Source organism: Pan troglodytes, chromosome 16 (genome assembly GCF_028858775.2).
Source record: "Pan troglodytes isolate AG18354 chromosome 16, NHGRI_mPanTro3-v2.0_pri, whole genome shotgun sequence".
Taxonomy (NCBI): domain Eukaryota; kingdom Metazoa; phylum Chordata; class Mammalia; order Primates; family Hominidae; genus Pan; species Pan troglodytes.
Window position 1 is genome coordinate 40,512,870 of NC_072414.2, and position 19,516 is coordinate 40,532,385.

The window sequence follows — 19,516 nt, forward strand, 5'->3', positions numbered from 1 at the left end:
CTCCAAAATGACCACAAGGTGCCTCTGTTCTTTAAGAGGGCAGTCAACTGTTTAACATTTTTCCAAAAATGTACATTTTACCTCAGTTGATAAATTATATGTGCTCCTTAACAAGCTTGTTTAGAAAGTTGTTTGTTATGGAACTGACTTACACAAACCATGCATGCTGTTTGTCATTAAACCTACCTATGCATCTGGTACCATCTGGAGAGGTGTAAAAACCAGGCGGACATTTGCAAAAGTAACTGCTGACTGTGTTTGTACATTCGCCCCCTTCACAGATTCCAGGAATGGTGCTGCATTCATCAATATCTGGAATATAAAAAAAAAGAATCTCAGCATTTGTAGGACACAATATAAAACCATTAGTCAGTAGAAGGATTCAGATGTTAACACTAGTCAAATCATGTCCCTGGAAACAGCCATCACTAAAAAGTAAAAACCGCATGGAGAACAGTCAATTCAAAGGTAGATGCTGCTTCTTTCAACACAGACTTACCCAAAAGATTTACCAAATTCAACAGATTAGGGCAAAATGAAATCACCCCCCTTTAAAATCTAAACCTGTGTACTGTTGTTTCACCAAGTAACTATAGCATGTTAATGTTACAAATGTCATTTATTTTAAAATTTTGTTTTCCTTTTGTTTCCATGTTTTGCATTAAGTTAAACTCTCCTACTAATTATTTTATATTCTGTATCACTTCTTGCGTTGCTTTTCAATCTATTTTCCACAACGCGGATACTGGAATCCTACAGAAGAGATCTTGTGGTCTGAGTGCTGATCCCAACTTGGCCAACTTGGTGTTCTCAGTGGCACCCAAATTACCATTATGATGGTCTTCTGTGGTTGGTGAATGAACTGTGATGGACACTGGGTGCCCTAACCAATGTCCCCTTCAAAGAGGGACTTGCTGCCCAGGAGGCTGGGAATACTGTCAACACACGGTCTTTGGCTCTCAGCCCCTTCTAAGATTGCCTGAGTCGCAGAGAGCCACCTCGCCCGAGGTCACACCCTTCCCAGGCACCCGACACCCAATAAGCAATTGTGGAGGAGGATCAAAGTCTGGTGCATCCTGCCCTAATGGGAGACAACACTGAAGGCCCCTCCAATTCCCCAATTCCTTCTGGGGCCAGTGGAGGCTGTTGATGGGCTGCACCCCAGCTTGTCTTCTCTGCACGCTCTTGCCTCTTCCTCTTCTCTTCTGCAGGTGTTGATCCCAAGGACATCCTCTAATAAACATCCTGAATGCTATGGAGGCCAAAGCTGGGGTTAGCCCTCAGGGCTTGACACCACTGGTTCCCATCAAGGAAGCAGTAAAATTCCCTTAGGACAAATATGGCCATTTCCTTCAAGGAGAGATTTTCAATAGCCTGACCCACACACTGACAAATGTCAACAGATACGGCACCAGCAGAAGAAGAGAAAAAAATGACAGCTTCCTTCTCAGGCTAGAAGTAAACTCAGGGCACAGGGAATCTGCATGGCCTCCTCTCTGAGACCAGCAGAGCTTTCTGCACTGACCTTGGGAGAGGAGACATTTGAGCCAGGCCTCCTGGGAGTATTACAATGGCCAGGCTGACACCGTTAAAACTGGGAAAGGCTTACAACCCCCAATAAGAACATTTATTCTACAGGCTAAGTACTCTCTTCATTTATAAGACAAAATAGAGTTCTAAGTGAACCAGATTCAAGTATCTTCTGACTCAAGTTCACCTTGTTAGTAAAAAAGGCAGCAATGACAGTGTTTACGCGCAGTTTAACCTTTTTAAAACCAAAATCACCATTCTTCCATGCTAGGCTAGAGGCTAAACCAAACAATATTTCACTGCTTATATTAGAGTCAATGCTAACATAAACAGCACTGTCATTGCAAAATTATGTAATGGTAAAGGTGCATATTCTATTCTGACAGATATAAATTTCACTAGAGTCTGTGAAAGGGTCAGGTAGAGAAACTGCCAAGGGCAGACAGAGCCTAGGGTTACCCACGTAATATCTCAAGGCAGCCACACTTCTACTTAACACAAACAAAAAGCAAGTATGTCAAAGAGCCTACAGGATTCAAAGCTTCATTTAAGGATAGAGGAAGCTATAATTATAATTAAGAAGAATGTACCTTTTTCAAAGTGTCCCTAAAAGTTAGTATCTGAGTCCTACAACACCTGCCAAAGATCGCATGAGGAGACAATGTGGTATTAAATATTTTTTCTCAACCCATTAATATAAATGACAGCTACCATTCTTATTAAGGCCACTTAGCGTACATCAATATCTAAAGAGTTTAAATGACAGCCCATGTCAGAAAAATTTGTTTAAACAATAGAATTAACATTGGCAGAATGGGGGAAACATCTTTTCCATGCTGGCTGAGTGAGATTTGGGCCCTTTATTGAAGATAACAATAACAAGAACAATAATGATGAGAGTTTGCATGTGCTGAGTGCTAGGCATAGTCAAAATGCTTTATGTGTACCCAATCATCTAATCCTTATAATGCAGGTAGGACTGTGGGCCTGATTCTATACCTCTGGTGCCCAGGTACACCTCTTGCATTACACTGAGGCCTTCAGAAAACTGACATGAATCAAACCTGAAATAAGAGCAAAGAGGCCCGTCATTTATAAAGTGAGGCTAAACCCAAGTCTCCAACTGGCAGGGGTTTTTAGGGTGGGTGTGGGGAGTTTCCATCTAGGTACATGCCTTTGAAAGCCAGCAGGTCAGGAAATATGTCATAGTGCACACCTCCCTGAGTTCACACAGATTAAGATAAAATGGGACTAGGCCAAATTGTTACATTTGAAAGAGCTTAAATGACTTCAAATTCCCCTTAATATGTCCCCTTCTCAGTGACACACCCTTTTGCCTTCAGGTGTCTAGTGCCTTTCCCCTTTCCTAAACCACCTTGTTTCTCAGTGGCATGGCTTCGTAACAAATAAAAGCAAGAGTTCTATCTGTTACCAGGCTGTGGTGGAAAGTTCCCGACAGCAAAGGCCAGAATAAGGTGTTTGAATAGGATTGACTCACACTCTGAAACTCATTCATATGAATTTATTATTTCTCCAAGTTCTTCCCACTCTGTGTTCATCTCCTTTTAATTGAATTTGAGGCATCCCAAGTTAAGAGGGAATTTGAGAACGGTCACTTTCTCAGTTTCTATAAATCAGGCTGTGTCAAATGCCAGCCATGAAAGTAAACCAGGTGGGGACGCTTGTTGGGGAGTGGTGCTTGGCTGGGAAGAGCTATTTCCGTGCTCTGGACATTTCTCCCTGCTTCCTTGAGGCAGAAAAGGAGGCAGAGCTGCTGGGGAGTAGCTGTCCCATGGTAGCTGTCCATGACCCCACTGGCTTCTTGCTGTGACCTTAAGAAGAGTCACAAATGGCAGATCTCTTCCTTCCTTATTCGCCACCTGTCCTTTGTTTCTGCTCCTTCCCATCCTTCAGTCTCATCTGTTCTCCCAGAGCATTCTTCCCATGCCTAAGCCCCTTTATCCTAGGGCTCCTCTGGCAGAATGGGAGGAAAGAGTGTGGAGGGCAGATGGATGGAGCTTGGTGTCTGTTCTGGGACAGGCATCACCATCTATTACTTGGCTATCTAGAAGCTCCATCCAAGATTGTGGACTTGACAAGAGAAACCTGATCCTGACAGTTAACCTGATCCTGACTGCCTAGATACTAATACAATGAGAGAAAAAAACTAAAAACTGTGGCAGCTGTTTAAAAGTAACATGTGACACACTAATGATCATGAATGCCACTGAGCCTGTGAGCTTAACTTTGTTTGATTGTACAAACTCAACCCAGTGTAAAATGTATCACTAAAAACTAAACAAGCTGACTCTTCAAGTCATGTTGACAAAAACATCAGCCATACTATTTTATAGTCACACCACATACGCCAGCTTTTATTCATGCTGCATCCGCTGTCTGATCACAACTTGAAAATGGAGTCTGAATTCTGGAACTGGAAAGAACCCCCACATAGCATCTTGTTCAACCCCCTCATTTGAAAGTTGAAGTAACTCAGAGATGGTAATTGACTTATCTAAGATCACACAAAGCATTAGGGACTTGACCATGGGGCATCAAGGACAGGAGCCAGGCCTGCCTTATTTCCAGGGCTCTTTGACCTTCACCACAGAGATTTTTTTTTTCAACTAATTGTATAGAGAGAGCCAGTTACCTTGAACAGTGAAAGTCTAGGGCCTGCAAACAGCTGAAAGAGGATGGAGCCCCATCTGTGGTAGTGGGTTAAGCCGCCCCAGGAATTCTCCCTAGCTCCTGAGAGGATAAGAGCCCCTAACAGTAAGTAGCCATGAGATAAATATGCCATTATTTTGGAAAGGGGAAGTCCTGAGGTTTTTGGCTCACATATTATGGAGTGCATGGATTTAAAAGCTACACTTTTAAAAAGGTCCTGTGCATCATGCAGTGCTGTTATAATTGCTAAAGGCTGGGCTGGCGATAATCTAAATCCCAAAATATTAGTGGTTAATTAGGAATCCAACGGACTTCTTCCAGAAATAAAACTTAATCCCTTAATTACGCTTTTTATTTCTTAATTTCCTCCCATAGTAACCTATGCAAATATGGACTTGGTTTCCAAAGAAAAATGTTCATGTGTTCTTTCAGCATGCATACTCTACAGTCATTGGAAAGATCAACAAAGAAGGTGGGCATGAACTCTGTTTCCTTTTTTCTCAAATCACAGCTATAAATCTCAATCTTTTCCTTCTTAAATGTATGAAAATTTAATAATTGTTGTTTAAATCCCTTCAACTTGTTAATTTACATTTCAAAATGTCCTCCAATTATATGTATTTATAAAACACTTTTCCGTAACATTTCTTTTTTTTTTTTAGTTTTTGGAAAGAGGGACATTTTAGGAAGGAAGTGAGAATTCTGCAAGAGGAAGATCTCATGGAAAGCAACTTGAATAATGGCATTCTCAGATCTGAGAGCGTGAGGGTTAGCATCTTGTGAATTTGCTAAAGCCAATTTGATGGAATTGGTGTTTCTTGAAAAAATTCTATGGAAAGTACTCAATTCCTTCCCCTCCAAGTCTAAAGGAAGCTACCTTTAAAAAGCCACTCAAAGCAATGGCAAAGGTACCAGGACATTTTCACAAGGGCACAGAACCCCATGGTTATACTCATCATCTTTCTAGGGCATATATTCAGTGATTATGGGCCAGACTTCCTGGGTTCCCTCTATTGGCCATCTAGACACCAGCCGATGCCCAGAGTTATGCCATTTCCACAGTGAGACACTGTAACCGGAAAAGAGCAAGGACGTCGAAGAAGTGAACCCAGCTTGCCAAGAGCTCTCAGGGTACTTCCTGATTACTTTCTTACCAGAGTAAGACAGGTCAACTCTGCTCACACCAGTCTCCAGGCCAGAGAATGTATAGCACTAACAGGACATTCTCCTCTAGTATCAATTTTGCATTGATACTAGAAGGAAAAGAAGGAAAAAACCATTATCTAAATTAATGTAATAGATGGCAAAGGAAAAAAAAAATCTAGCCAAAATAGTCTGTTTTTATCTTGCTGCTGACTTTCACATGTAGCTAGCTGGAAAATTTTTGTGTGTGTGGAAAAGGATTAAGTAATACTCAGACTGAGTTTTTGGTCCACTGGATACACCACCATAATAGGTTTCTTAGCATCAATAAAAAGATTCGAATGATTTTTCTTTCAGTCTGAGCATTAAATTAGAATCTTCTGTCTAGTCCACATCCATAGACCATTCCGTTAATTGACTTGTCTGAATGAAAAGCAAGGGACAAAATCAATTCTAGTTCAGGCTGGAAGCCATCATAATTTCAGAAAACAAAACACAGACTGGACAAGTCATAAGGACTATACTCCCCTCAATCTTGAAGCTGATTATATATTCTGAAGCTGAATATATTAAACTGAGAAAGCCTAAAAGATAAAACACAACCTATCATTGATGTAGGTTTTGCATGTGATAAACTTTAATGGCTTGTTAAGTTAATGTCATATATATATGTGTGTGTGTATATAGATATATGTGTGTCTATATAAAGATATGTGTGTGTATATGTGTGTGTGTGTGTATATATGTGTGTGTGTGTGTGTGTGTGTGTATGTGTATATATGGCCCGAAAATCTATTCCAGAATAATAACTTTCATCTAGGAAAGAGGACAATGTAATACGGCTCAGCAAGCACCAGAGTGTGAGTTAAAGAGTTAAATTTGAGCAGTCTTGTCTGAATGGCCTCAGACAGGGTACTTAATACACCCAAGACACCATTCCTTAATATATAATGTAGAGTGTGGAAATAGCTGAGTTCTTTGCCCCTTTCAGTGCCAACATTCTCTGCTTCAAATTTAGATCTACAGTACAACTTCTAAAATACATTGGCCTATCGAGAGTCAACTTAATTGTTCTTTGAAACTTAAAATGTTTTTTAAGAAGCCTTTAGAAAGAACTATTTTTTCACAACTACCCCGAATAACTATGTATAACATGTTCAAGAATGCAATACCAATTATAAATTCAATGATGATTTATAACCTAAAAACAACTCCAACTCATAAAGATAGTTCTATCAGAGTTAGATTATTCAGTTTCAGGGCAAGTAGATATTAAATGTCTTACATGTAATTTATGAATTGCACCTTAAATTTAAAGCTGTCTTTTGCTCATCTGATATACAGTGGCAACTGACAAGGTTAATTATCCAGCCCAGACAAATAACTTAGAATGTACTCACTGTTAGAGTCTAGGGGCATAAATATAACAGCATCTGTTTTCAATAAAAATGCATCCATCTAAATGAAACCTCAAGGTGGGGTGAGTTGAGGATGAAGGAAAAAGTTTTCTCTTCTGATCTTGATGAGAGATGTAGCCCTGAGAATGCTGTTACACTATTGTCAGACATTACTATATATAAGTTACATGCACTCATCAAAGAAAAGAGAGTCCAATGCTGCCTACATATTTTCTAGATGCTCCCCTCTCACGAAGAAATTATGACTGTAATTGGAAGTCAGGCCTCATTTCGGCAAAGAGCAGTGGCAGTAGTGGTGACTATAAACACATCCTCTGTATATATATTTGTAGAAGTTCAATCTATAAACTAAATGTAAATATAAAAATTATCTCAAATTACTTTTCTGTTTGACTAACATTAAAAGCTTTTCATTTGATAGGCAATTACCATCCCCCAGAAAAGAAAATCATGAGCATGTACTAGGAGCATAAATATAAGGGTTAATAGATCAATCTGCCTCCCCACACACAAAATCAAACATATCTTTTAACTAGAAAAACTTCGGAAGATATATTATTCTGAATGATATCTAATGACCAAATTTAAATTCATGTCTCTAGAACTATGCAAAAACATGTGTGTTGAACATTTTAAACCAAACGTTGGTTCAAAAATATTTCATGTTTTTCATATTTAATTTGATTCAGATGGACCTCTTGTTTTGGGTCTATAAAAGTGGAAAAAGCTACAGGGTTTTTCTGGTCCAATAGCACAAAGGCATATTATTACTGTTAAAAATATTATATTTACACATTCACAGGGATGACAAAGACAGAAGGATTTAGGAATAATTTGCAAACAAGCTTGTTTCTAATGTTGAGTTTTGCCTGCCCCCACTACACCCTCCAACTGCAAAGCATAAGATTTCTTACCTTCACATTTTTGTGACACTTCATTAAGTTTGTGTCCAGCAGGGCATTTGCACTCAAAAGACCCAACAGTATTAATGCAATTTCCTCCCTGACAGAGCCCGGGGATGGCCTGGCATTCATCCACATCTGTCAGATTACAGAAGACAGAGAGAGAAAAAAAACCTCATATGAAATTCATTGCAGAATAAAATGTGATAATTTGTCCACAATTATGTTACCATATTTATATCGGTGAGTTATTTGTCCATCACAATATTTGGAATATGATTAGAGAAACTGTTTCTCACAATTGCATTATGTAAAATACATCGTTTGATTAATAATGTTCCATAAGAAGTCACAAGTATTTTTTGTTTTCCCACCTTCCATGTTTCCTAATGTAGAGGAGAGTGTATTAACTTTCGCGGGTTTTAGCACATATGCAGCAAAGTATAAAGATACGTTTAAAAGTCCATTATTCACGGCCTCATTTTTATCTCCAGATTGTCAGTAATAATCAGAGTTATTCAAAAAATCTTGCAAATCAAGATGCAATACATTTCTACAATGAAACTACCTTTAAGAGTTGTACTGAGTGATTTAGTTAAAACGGAATTTATTGAAGGTCACTCAGACTACACGAGACAGCTAATGTTTTTGCGCAAATGAAGTGGAAATGTTCACTTCACATTCTGGAGAAGTGCCTTGCACAGTAAAAATTAAACAACTCAGAAAATTAGGCCAAGAAGTGAGAGAGATTGTTAGGTGAGTGAGTGTGTAGTTTCAGCTGCAGACTTACCTTGCTGGCACAGTGGCCGCCAGAAGGCACCTTTGTAAATGTCAGTGAGATCATGTCTTTCCCCAGCTCAACGTGCAAGTGTGTACTATGTCCTGGGGAGTTCGACATGACTTCTCTGCTCTTTTACCCATTTTCCACCCTCCTATCTCTCCCATCACACTGGATTCCTCAATTATGCCAAGGATGCACCTGCCACAGAGCTCTGTAAGGCTGCCCCTCTGCCCGGAATAGTCTTCCTCCAGAGAGCTGCATGGCCCACGATGTCTCATCCTCCAGGTCTGTGCTCCAATGCCACTTTAGCCACGAGCCCTTCCCTTGACAGTCCAACAGCAGCACCTGGCTGCTGGCTCTAATCATCCTTCCTTCCCTGTTTATTTTTTTCCACAAGACTAACCACCCACTGACCTAATACATGCCTGTTTGTTTTATTTAATAAATTGAATGTCTTCAATATAAGCTTCCAGAAAGCAGGGACTTTGTCCATTTTCTTCACTGTTGTATAACCAGCACCTAAGGACTAACTTGGGTTCTTATGTGTAAGCCCAAATATTAACCTTCCAGGAGCAAAATTAATCATTTCAGGCTCACTACTTCTGTTATAAAGATTATAAAAGTACATGTACATTCTCTCCATCTCTTTGTTCATAACAGAAAAGTCTGATTTAATAAAGAATCCCCAAGCAAACAGTCTAATGTATTCTTTTTGAAACCTGGAAGCTTAATGTGCTCTTTAGTTTCACTCTTCATTGAGTAAAGAAAAAAGTGATCGCTGTTTATAAGATCTCAACCTGTGTTCTTGAGAAAAGTCAGCATGCAGTAAAAGGGATATTAAAGAAACAACAATTTAGTTTATTATAAAAGTATCACTTACTGTTTTAAATGAAATATCTTAACCCACACAGATACATGAATATATGTAGAAAATCATTAAATTATGTTTTCTAGCCAATTTCAGTTTTGTCTTAGACCAGAATTTTCCATTCTCTTGATGTGTTGAATGTATTTTTTTAAATGTTTTTGAAAATCAAGATTTTTACATATAGGCAGAACTAGCTGTCTTGTTGATCATGATTTCTGGCCAACAGAAAATATAGACAAGGCAATTCTCCATTGGCTGTATACTCCAGGTCTGAAGACAGAATAAGCTCCTTTATGAACCCATTTGCCCACAGCCCCTCACATCTGACCCAAGGACTGGAAACACCAGCAAGGAGCGAGAGCCACAACCTGGTGGCAGAATCTCTTAGAAACAACAACAACAACAACAACAACAACCAAACATGAAGAATTTCACTCTCAAAATGGCAATATAACTGCCATTGTGATTCAATGGGTTTTCAAAACTTTTCTTATAAAAAACATATTTTCTTGGATGTTGAATAGCAGAGTTAGAAAGAAACAGGAAGCAAACGCTGGAAAGATCCAGATTTACGAGACGAATAGCAAAGCTAAAGAGAAGGCAGTTCATTATCCCCACCCCCCCAATTCCATTAGCACCCTAACCTCTGACAATGGGTCATTGATGGGCAGCTGAGGCAGTTAAAAGTCTAGCTCTCTGGTCACTGTCAATGAGTTCATGGGTATTAGCTAACTTTGTAATCCCAAGACGAACCAATTCTTCAAAACTCACTGGGATTTTCTAAAAATGGGAAAAATAAGAAGGCACCAAAAAACAACTAAACTTTTATAAAATACTACAATCCATCCCTTGATAATTTTAGAGTTTCAAGGTGACTTATTTCTTCTCCTGACATTCAGAGGGATACATTTAAGGGCATCCAAAGGAGCTGTATGTTGTACATGGGAGATGAAGGCCAGGAATGACAATATCAGAAGTGGAATTAATTGAAGTGGAATGTAATGGAGACCCACAAAACTGTGTGACTAAGCTCAAGTTCTGTTTTATTGCACATTACCCTTAGAATTAACATACAAAACAAAGCCAAAGTATTATCTATTTGCCTCAGAAAAGCATATCCTGAAGTTTCTGAAAATATTGCAACTTGCTATAAAAAGTCCTGAGGCTGTCTAAAGGAAACAGATACAGGCTGAGAGTTTTCAATCCCATCAGTTTAGTGTGGAGCTGCCTCTGTTCACTTCCTCCTGTTTCCTGCCAGACATCCAGACAATAAAAGAATTTGTACAGCTGGAAGAACAGGAGTAAAAGCCAAAAACAGAGTAAGGGCTTCTACGGGAGGCAGGAGAAGCAGCTAGCAGGCGACATCTGGGGATATTTAAAACTGTGAAACAAATCCTAATTTATTTCGGACTTGTAAAAAAATGCATAATGTAGCATGCAAAATGTCGAGAGAAACAATTTTCTTCAGGTCAATTAAGCACAACCCATGAGAGAGAGGAATTCAACAGTTTCAAATGAAGAAAAAAAATTAAGAAAAACATAAACTACCTTGTTCACAAACTTTGCTTTGTGTTTCTACACAGCATTGCCGTAATGCACAGCATCGCTGTAAACAGAATCACACCACCTCTGGAGTCAGAAAGGGGGAATGGTTGGCAAGAAAACATTCAGTAAGACTTCAGCTGCTCTCTCGAGAGCCACGTTCCTAATGCAGGATATCATGCAGTCAGCGAAATTGTGAAGTTATGTAGCTGACACTACTTTTCCATTCTCTTCAACTTCATTGGAGAATGGCTCTCTAGAGCAAATAAGATTAATCCATTAATAATTCCATCAGCCCGGGTTTACCTTGACAAGCTCCCGTGCGGATATTTGGAATGAAGCCACGGCGGCAGGGGTGAGGCTGGGCAGGACACATCTCACAGGGGTGGCCCCAGGCTCGGCCGACTGTGGCACAGCAGAGCGTTTTTGTGCAGACAATCCCGCTGAGTTGTCCCTGGCACATCTGGTTGCTGATCACAGTAAAACATGGGCCTGTCCTGTAATCTGAAAATAAAGAATAAAAATCTGATGAAAATCCAGAAAAGCAGGAACCATCATGCAGAGGAACAGCTGTGCTCCATCTTGCTTGACTCCAAATTGAGAAATGAATTTCAGGGACAGAATCATTCATCACTGCCCCTGTGTAAGGCCTTGGATAGACCATTCTACTTCTGAACCCGATTTCCTAACCTACAAAATAGGGATGAAAACATCAGTTGTTATCCACTTTGAAAACGGCATTGTGAGGATCAGACGAGCTAATGGAAAACTCTTTACAACTGTGAATTGCTATACAAATGTTAACATGGTAATATTATTATCCACTCATTACTCAAGAAAATATATCAGTGCCTACACTGAATCAGCTCCTATGCCTGATACAGATGCTTCAGTGACTAAAAGAGGCCACATCCCTGACCTCACAGAGCTTCCAGTCTATTGTTATTTAGGGCTGAGAAAGCAAAGAATTTTGAAGCTTGCAGTGAGGCAAGTCATGGCACCTTCTTCCTGGGAGTTCCTTCAATAAAAGAAATGGTTATCTGTTTCTTTTGAGTTGGGGTCATCTTATTTCAAATACAAAACAAGCAAACCAACAAACAAGAATTTAAAATTTTGTCCATGCAAAACACATTAGGTTTTAATATAAAGAGTGAGGACACTGGTCTGAAATCATTGTAACCCCTAGGCAAAAGGACCATCTTAAAGCAAAACAGGGATAAGCTAAGTCCACAAGAGAATTTCCAATCAGAGCAGTCTACCACCAGTTATAAGATCTGCCTCTTTTTTTTTTTTTCCTACAGAGAGAGAGCCAACAACGAATAAGAAAGATAAAGACGTAGTGAGCACAGAGGACCAAACCCAGGTTGTCCCCTTGTGAGAGAAATCAGGGCCATAATATCCATTTCCGTGGTTCTACAATGACCTTGACAGACAAGGGAGGCTGGGCTGGGGTGGGACTCATGGGCTTCTATCCACAAACCAACATTTGCATGCTTCCAGGTCATTTTCAGAAGTGTTTAGATGCAGTGATTCCTGTGAGTCTAAAAATGGACTCAATGACCCCAGTAAGTTCCTTTCACCTGTGAACGCAACAGTTTTATGAAAATCACTGGCTGTGCTAATGAAACTACTGGGATGCTTTCATTATTTTCTTCTTTCTTTAAGTAGCTCATAGGACATGGCAGACATGCTATTTACTAAGGAAAAAAGGACAACTTTTCATTACAGTACCAGCAAGAGTGAACATTCTGGATTGTAACAATGTTTTGGCAATAGCTGAATCTTATCTGCTGGCATCCCTCTATCCTGTGTGTTCTCTCTTGCTTTCTTTTTCTTGCATCTCCACTCCAACCCCTCCCTTGGAACTTCAACTCCATCTGCTCCCCATCACTACGTGCTCTTTCTCCCTCTCCTCTGCTATCTGCAATGAACCACCTCTGTTCAATGGTGTTGCAGAAACAGCACTGCTCTGATGCCCATGCTGTAAGATCAACCTTCTGAAGAATTCCAAAAACAAAACTCCATGCCAGTCATATATGTAAAGAAGACTACCATATCCAAGCTATGGCAGCACTGGAGAGACAGACAGGATGGTCCAAATGCCGAGTCCCCAGCTCCCCAGCTCCCTCCCTCCATGCCAGTGTTATGTCCCACTCACAGGATGCAAGATAATTTTAGATTTTAGTAGTCACATATTAATTTTAATGTGTATTATGAAACAGCATAAATATATCAGACTCATGATTTCACAGTTATGTCTGCTATGAGGATGATGAATTGAAAAACCTTTTAATTCAATTTTTTAAAAATATTAAATACTAGTACAGGTGATATGCAAACAGGTCAAAAATTGTGTGAGTGATATCTACATGCAACCAGACTCACCATGCCAAAAGACAAGCCTAAGACCTCTGTGTCCCTCTTCTCTGCATGATATAGCCCCACCCACCTTTCCAGCCCTGTCTCCTGACACTTTCTCTGTTTATCATTTGTCTTTTTTTTTTTACTTTGTTTATGCATTTCTTACTCTACTGTTTTTTTAGTTTTATATAGTCAAGCTGTAGGTATAGTTTAATATTTTACATTGTATGCCAGATTTATTCAAAACCTGTTATCTTCTTCCACAGATACTGAATTCAAACAAAAATATAAACAAATATTAAATACTGAGCTGTTGAATAAATCTCAGCCCTCATTTCGTTCTTTCGATGAAGAAAAAGTCACTCAGCACTGCAGTAATTTGTAACAAAATCTCTTTAAAATGCAGGAACTATGTGGACAAAGTGAAATACCAAAGTCATCTTTATTTTTTTGGCTCAATTCTCCCAAACAAATACCTATAGGGATTTAATAAATACATCTTTGCTGTTTGGTCTTTCCTTTCTATTTCAATATTTTATTATGTATTTTAATTCAAAATTAAGTAATTACTTTAGACAATTGAGAAAAGGCAGTAGCATATAAACAAATGTAATTACACCTAAAGAAACCCTTGATAACGTATTGATTATATTATCGTACGTAAGATTTTGTGTGTATGCATGTGTGTGTTTTATTTTTTTAATCATAAAATAAGGATTATACTAAAAATATACTTTTGAATCCTGCTGGATTTTCTTCACTTAACATTGCCAAAGCTTTTTCCCATGTAATAAATGCTATTCTACAATATGATTTTAATTGCTGCATAATTTTCCATCAAGTTATAACAGAATGTGTTCAGTAATTTTCTTACTGTCTATCATTTAAATTGCCTCTAATTCTTCATTATTACACATAGCATTCAGTGTACATTACAATGAATCCTTTTCAGGATAAAAACAGTCATCAAGATTTTTATGACTATATATATCCTACATCTGAGACTAGAAAGATCACAGCAGTGTAATCTTTTATTTAAAAAATAAATAAAACTCTCTATGTTAGGTAACAAGAAAGAGAATTTAGGCTTGTTTCTTTCTGTTAATTTACTGAGACAAGTGCAAATGCTTTAATCAAACAGATTCAGGTTAGCTTGCCATATTCAATCCTTTTTAAAAAGCATAACGCAACATGAATTTTAATTTATAATCCTCTCTTCAACACTGTTGGGATTTGTTTTTCCACCTCCTCTTGCCAAGATACTCTATGGAATTATCTTATATATGAGGATTGCCAAGGTTCAGGATAGATACAAATATGGTGTTTTGTGAGTGACACCAGCAAAATCCAGACACTCTACAAAATGCTAATACAAATCTGATTCAGTTCTGCCTGCCACTGATTCATAACTTCACATGTGAATTTCTCATTGGAAGATCTTCATTAAAAAACAAAACCCTTAAGACTTTTCCAGGGTCAATAACGTATTATTCTTATTTCAATACGAAATACATAGAATCGAGATGGTAGTTGTTAATTCTGACAATCTATATTAGGCATCCCAACAGTCCACAGGGATCCAATTTATTAAGTATACTATATATTTGGCGAATACTTTATGTAGAATAGAAACTATGGACTTAGTACATTTCTGTGCTAGATACTTATCACTATAGACAAAGTTATCTTGGAAACAAATTCGAACTGGCTTATTTGACAGTACAGATTAGCAAGTGGATATAAATGTATTTGTAGATCCATATTTTAAACAAAAATTGCTGATTGTAGAGGGAGAGGCATAATCTGGATGAAATAAAATTGGATCTAAAAATGTCTTGGAAGGTAAATTCTGTATTAACATGGTTTTCAAATGTCATTCCGATTTGGCGGCATGTGCTTTTCGTCCTGTACTTCATTTAGATTGCCAAGGTTATGCTGTTTTTAGTCCAATACTCCAACCGCAGAAAGAAATCTGCCCACACTCCCAATTCCTTACTAATAATCCAATTATTTACAATTATTCCCATAGCACTTACATGATATTAAGCTAAATTTACATACTCTTTTTTTTTCAGATAGTCTCAGCATTAGACAGGGAGTGTGCTTAACTCAAAGCTTGTGTAACGTCTGACTCATTCCTGGCTTCAGTGTAAATCATTATTCCTAATGCAACTAAAATATAGTACTAGAAATGCTTTCTATTTGCAAATTGCTCTACAATCACTTCCTTATAAGACCTTCATGAACTAGGGCAACAGGCCAAGTCTTTCCAAAATTAAAGTGCGATTCTAATTGTTTTTAACTGGCTTTCTCCAGTGTGGCTGGTTCATGGGAAATTCTGCATCTCCATGTTCCCATTCTGAGTGGTTAGCTCAAGGATTGCTCTCCAGTCCCGTTAGATTTGGCCTCAAGGCTTGGGCTCTGACCAACATGTGTCTGCAGCCTCTGATCCTCAGCTCATGCCCAGCTCTGCAGCTCAGAATGCTGTGGTCTACAGCATTATTTCACTTTCATTTGTAATCAGACTTCACCCTGAAGCAAATGCATCATTTACAGGGAAAGAATATTCTGTGGTACAATGAATTCTTGTCCCTCCTGCCCAGTCACTAAACCACAAACTGCAGGGAAGGCACAAGGATATAATTTTGGGCACTAGGCTCCAATTATTTTAAATCCTTCTTTTCATAAAAATGACAAACAAAAGAATGAGATATCAATTTATCCATGACATAGAGGGTCACAGCACACTTATTTCTCCCAGGTAGGTTGGCCTGGGGAACATTAGGCTCCTAATGTGTGGAATTTCAATACAACTTTCTGAGGAAGGAGTTTAGAGAACTTTTAGTCTAAGGAAAATTAAAGTTAAGAAGTTCCATTATCATAATCAGCCTCCTAACTGCTGTTACTTCTTCTTACTGCAATCATTCTTAACCTTAGGACATAACAGAATCACTTGGGGGAGCTTTTGTAAAATGCTGATGCCTGGGTCCCGCCCCGTCCTCCCCCAGTTTTCCCCGTGGAACCCGACTCAGTAGATGTGGCATGGGGCCCAGGCATATACGTCTTGCAAAAGCTCCCCAAGATGATTTTTGCCCTCTAGGACTCTAAGATGTGTGTGTGTGTGTGTGTTTGTGTGTGTGTGTGTATTTTTTTTCCTTCTCTCTTTCTCTTTTCCTTTAATGAAGAGCGCTCGTGTGCCATGATTAGTTGGAGATCTCTGCAAGATAACAACTACTTATCTGAAAGTCTAACTTTAGGAACATAAGACAGCCCATAAACTGGCATCACTGCCACTCGACATAACCCAGTATTTCTCAACTAGGACTGACATCCTAATCATGGCAAAATACTATTCATTTCCACAGTGCTGCACTGATTATGAGGCACTTTATTATGTTCTTTACTAATTATATTATAGTTAATTATACTAACTACCAGCTCATCAAAGCAAACAACAAAGTCAAAATTTAGGAAGGTTGATCATCCACTATTGCAGTGTCCTAATCGTTAGTAGAATTCCCATTTCCAGTCTCTTTCCTTCTAGTTTTACAAAGCACACTGATATACATGATCTCATGCCGCTGTCAGGAACTCTCACATCCAACCCCTACCCACTGCTGTAGCTTGTATCTGAGTGGAATTCCAGGGGCATTCTCCAATTGGGGCCCAAATACAAGGCCTATTTAGCATCAGTAACACCAAAAGTCAATTCTTGATTCATTCCAGAATTGCACTATCATGGAGATCGTCTGAAATTCTTCCAGGACTCCTGATTTTATAAAATATAAAGTAGTGCACATTATCTATGAAGTTTCTTGTCAAAAAGTGTCAAGGCTTAATCTAATCAAACTTCCACACCAAACTTCTAGCTGAAAGGGAATATAGGGATAGAGGAACAAGGTAAATTACACCACAAGGAAACAACCAGAAAACTCAGAACATGTGATATTTTCTAAGGCAATTGTCCAGAACTTTTCCAAAAGCAAATGACTTCCTCTTCACCAAAAGAAGTACAGAGATTATTTTAGATTAAAAATCATAATAATCAAAACTCAATTGGATACTGTTTCTAAAAGAGACAATTTCAGAAATCTTATGTGGACTACATACTACATGACACTGCAGAATTGTTGTTTTTCTAGGTGTGATAATGGTATTGTGGTTACATACAAGAATGTCCTTAGTGCTTAGAGGTGACGTCTCATGATGTATGCAACTTAACTTTCAAATAATTCAGCAACGTAAATAAATAATAAATACATATTTTAATATATATTTTACATATTCTATATACACATATATACATATATATGTCTACATACACATAGAGAGCTATTATGTGTATAAAAGTGGGAACAATTATTCAATATAAGTGGAAAGTATATGTGTATACTTTATATTATTCCTTCAACTTTAATGTAAGTTTGAAATTTTTTATAATAAAATTTCAGGGGAAAGAAATTCCTTTCAGGCCTACTTTTACTATGCAATGTTGCTGCTCCCATCTTATTTAAGCTACATGGCATTTTTAAAATGACACAATAAGGTTTGAATATATTTTCCAATCCATGCATTTATATAAAATACTGCACACAAGATTACCTATTTAATATGCTCTATACAGTGTTATTAAAAGAATACAACCTTTTGGCAAAATTTACTAAACTATATTATGCAAAATGTTTACCTTTAACAAACTGCTTCTGAGGTATGGCTTAATTGTAACTAAATGTTTTTAAAAAGCACTTTAGAAATAAACCATATAGGAAAAAAACAAAACCATTTCTACATTAGTATTTTCCCTGATTTTATTTTCTTTATTCCATAAATGAAAAGTATTACCACTATGACTTAAATGTAAATATCATTCAAAACTGCAGAAACAAGGTGATTTGTTGTACACCTTTTAATCTAACATGCAGACTAAGCAATTCACCAAAATCCAGGCCATAGTTCTGTGGGACCCAATTATGTGTGGCAGCAATTCAACTGCAGCAAATTGTTACCACATTTTATTCTGTTCCATGATGAAGAAAACAGTTAGAAATCTTGTTCAGAGTAAAAGAATATCTCATTTTGAAATAATCCTTTACCTGATATTATTTGTTCCTTCACTATAAATCCTACAAGTCATTACTGACTTTCATCTTCCTGTAAAGTTATTTCTACTTTTACTAGAAAAAAAAAGACTGGGAGAATCGGTAAAGTCAAATCATAGTTTGGGTGACATATTTACCATCAAGATAATAAAATCATACAGAATACTTTCATTCTTAACGGTCTGCAAATTCCACTTTAAAGAACCAGTTGGCTCTGATTCATTCCCTTTTAAAACAGCTTGTATGAAATGCCACGTTAAACCAAACACTGAAGCTTGACCACAGAGCATCAGCTATTAAACAGCAAGACAAAAACAATAATATTGTATAACAATTTATTTGTTCTTTTATATTTTTTCAAAGCCATGAAGCATAAAATATTCTCTCCAATCCAAAAACAAGATTAATAGCCCAAGAGGAAAGGGTCTTATGATTAAATATAAAAATTGTCAGGGGCAACATATTCTTAAATTAACCTGTATATCATAAAAGTACCTTGTAATATTGTTTATTTTCCAAAAATAAGTTCCACAAAAGATGAATTAAGTTCATGAAGAATCCTAATAGAATGTTTTATCATTAAATAATTATTAGAAATGAGATTTTCAGTAGCAAGCCAATTTTAACACTGAATATTGTGTACGTGGAGGGTGAAGGCATATGTTTGAGGCAATAAAAATAAATTGATATAAAATATCAATCGATTGCAGTGCACTAATATGAGGTACCCAGAGCAGGCAAATTCATAGACAGCAGTGCAATGATGGTTGCCAGGGATTTAGGGGAGGGAGGAATGGAGAGTTTTAGTTTGGGAACATGAAAAGGTTCTGGAGATGGATGGGGGTGACAAGGTGCACAACAATGTGAATGTACTTAATGCCACCAAACTGTACACAAAGAAGTGGTTAAAATGGTAAATTTTATCTTATGTATACTTTAACACAATAAAAAGAAAATTCTAGCTGGCACAGTGGCTCATGCCTATACCCCCAGCACTTTGGGAGGACGAGGCAGGTGGATCGCTTGAGCCCAGGAGTTCAAGACCAGCTTAGGCAACACGGCAAAACCCCATCTTTACGAAAAATACACAAAAATGTAGCTGGGTGTGATGGTAGGCGCCTGTACTCCCAGCTACTCAAGAGGCTGAGGTGTGAGGATCGCTTGCCGTAGTGAGCCGCGATCACACCACTGCTCTCAAGCCT

The 19,516-nt window shown here is 38.0% G+C and overlaps 1 protein-coding gene across 2 annotated transcripts in view; it reads right to left on the minus strand.

The window, feature by feature from the left end:
* Positions 1 to 19,516, minus strand: part of FBN1 (fibrillin 1) — a 235,420-nt gene that overhangs the window by 116,286 nt on the left and 99,618 nt on the right. For both annotated transcript variants that reach the window (XR_008539304.2, XM_001149266.6), the window contains exons 7-9: positions 11,161 to 11,358; positions 7,676 to 7,801; positions 187 to 312 (exon numbers count right to left, since the gene is read on the minus strand). Coding sequence is in view for 1 of the 2 variants with exons in the window: in XM_001149266.6 (XP_001149266.4) it covers positions 187 to 312; positions 7,676 to 7,801; positions 11,161 to 11,358 (450 nt within the window). In the remaining variant the exon portion in view is untranslated. The remainder of the gene's footprint in view (positions 1 to 186; positions 313 to 7,675; positions 7,802 to 11,160; positions 11,359 to 19,516) is intronic.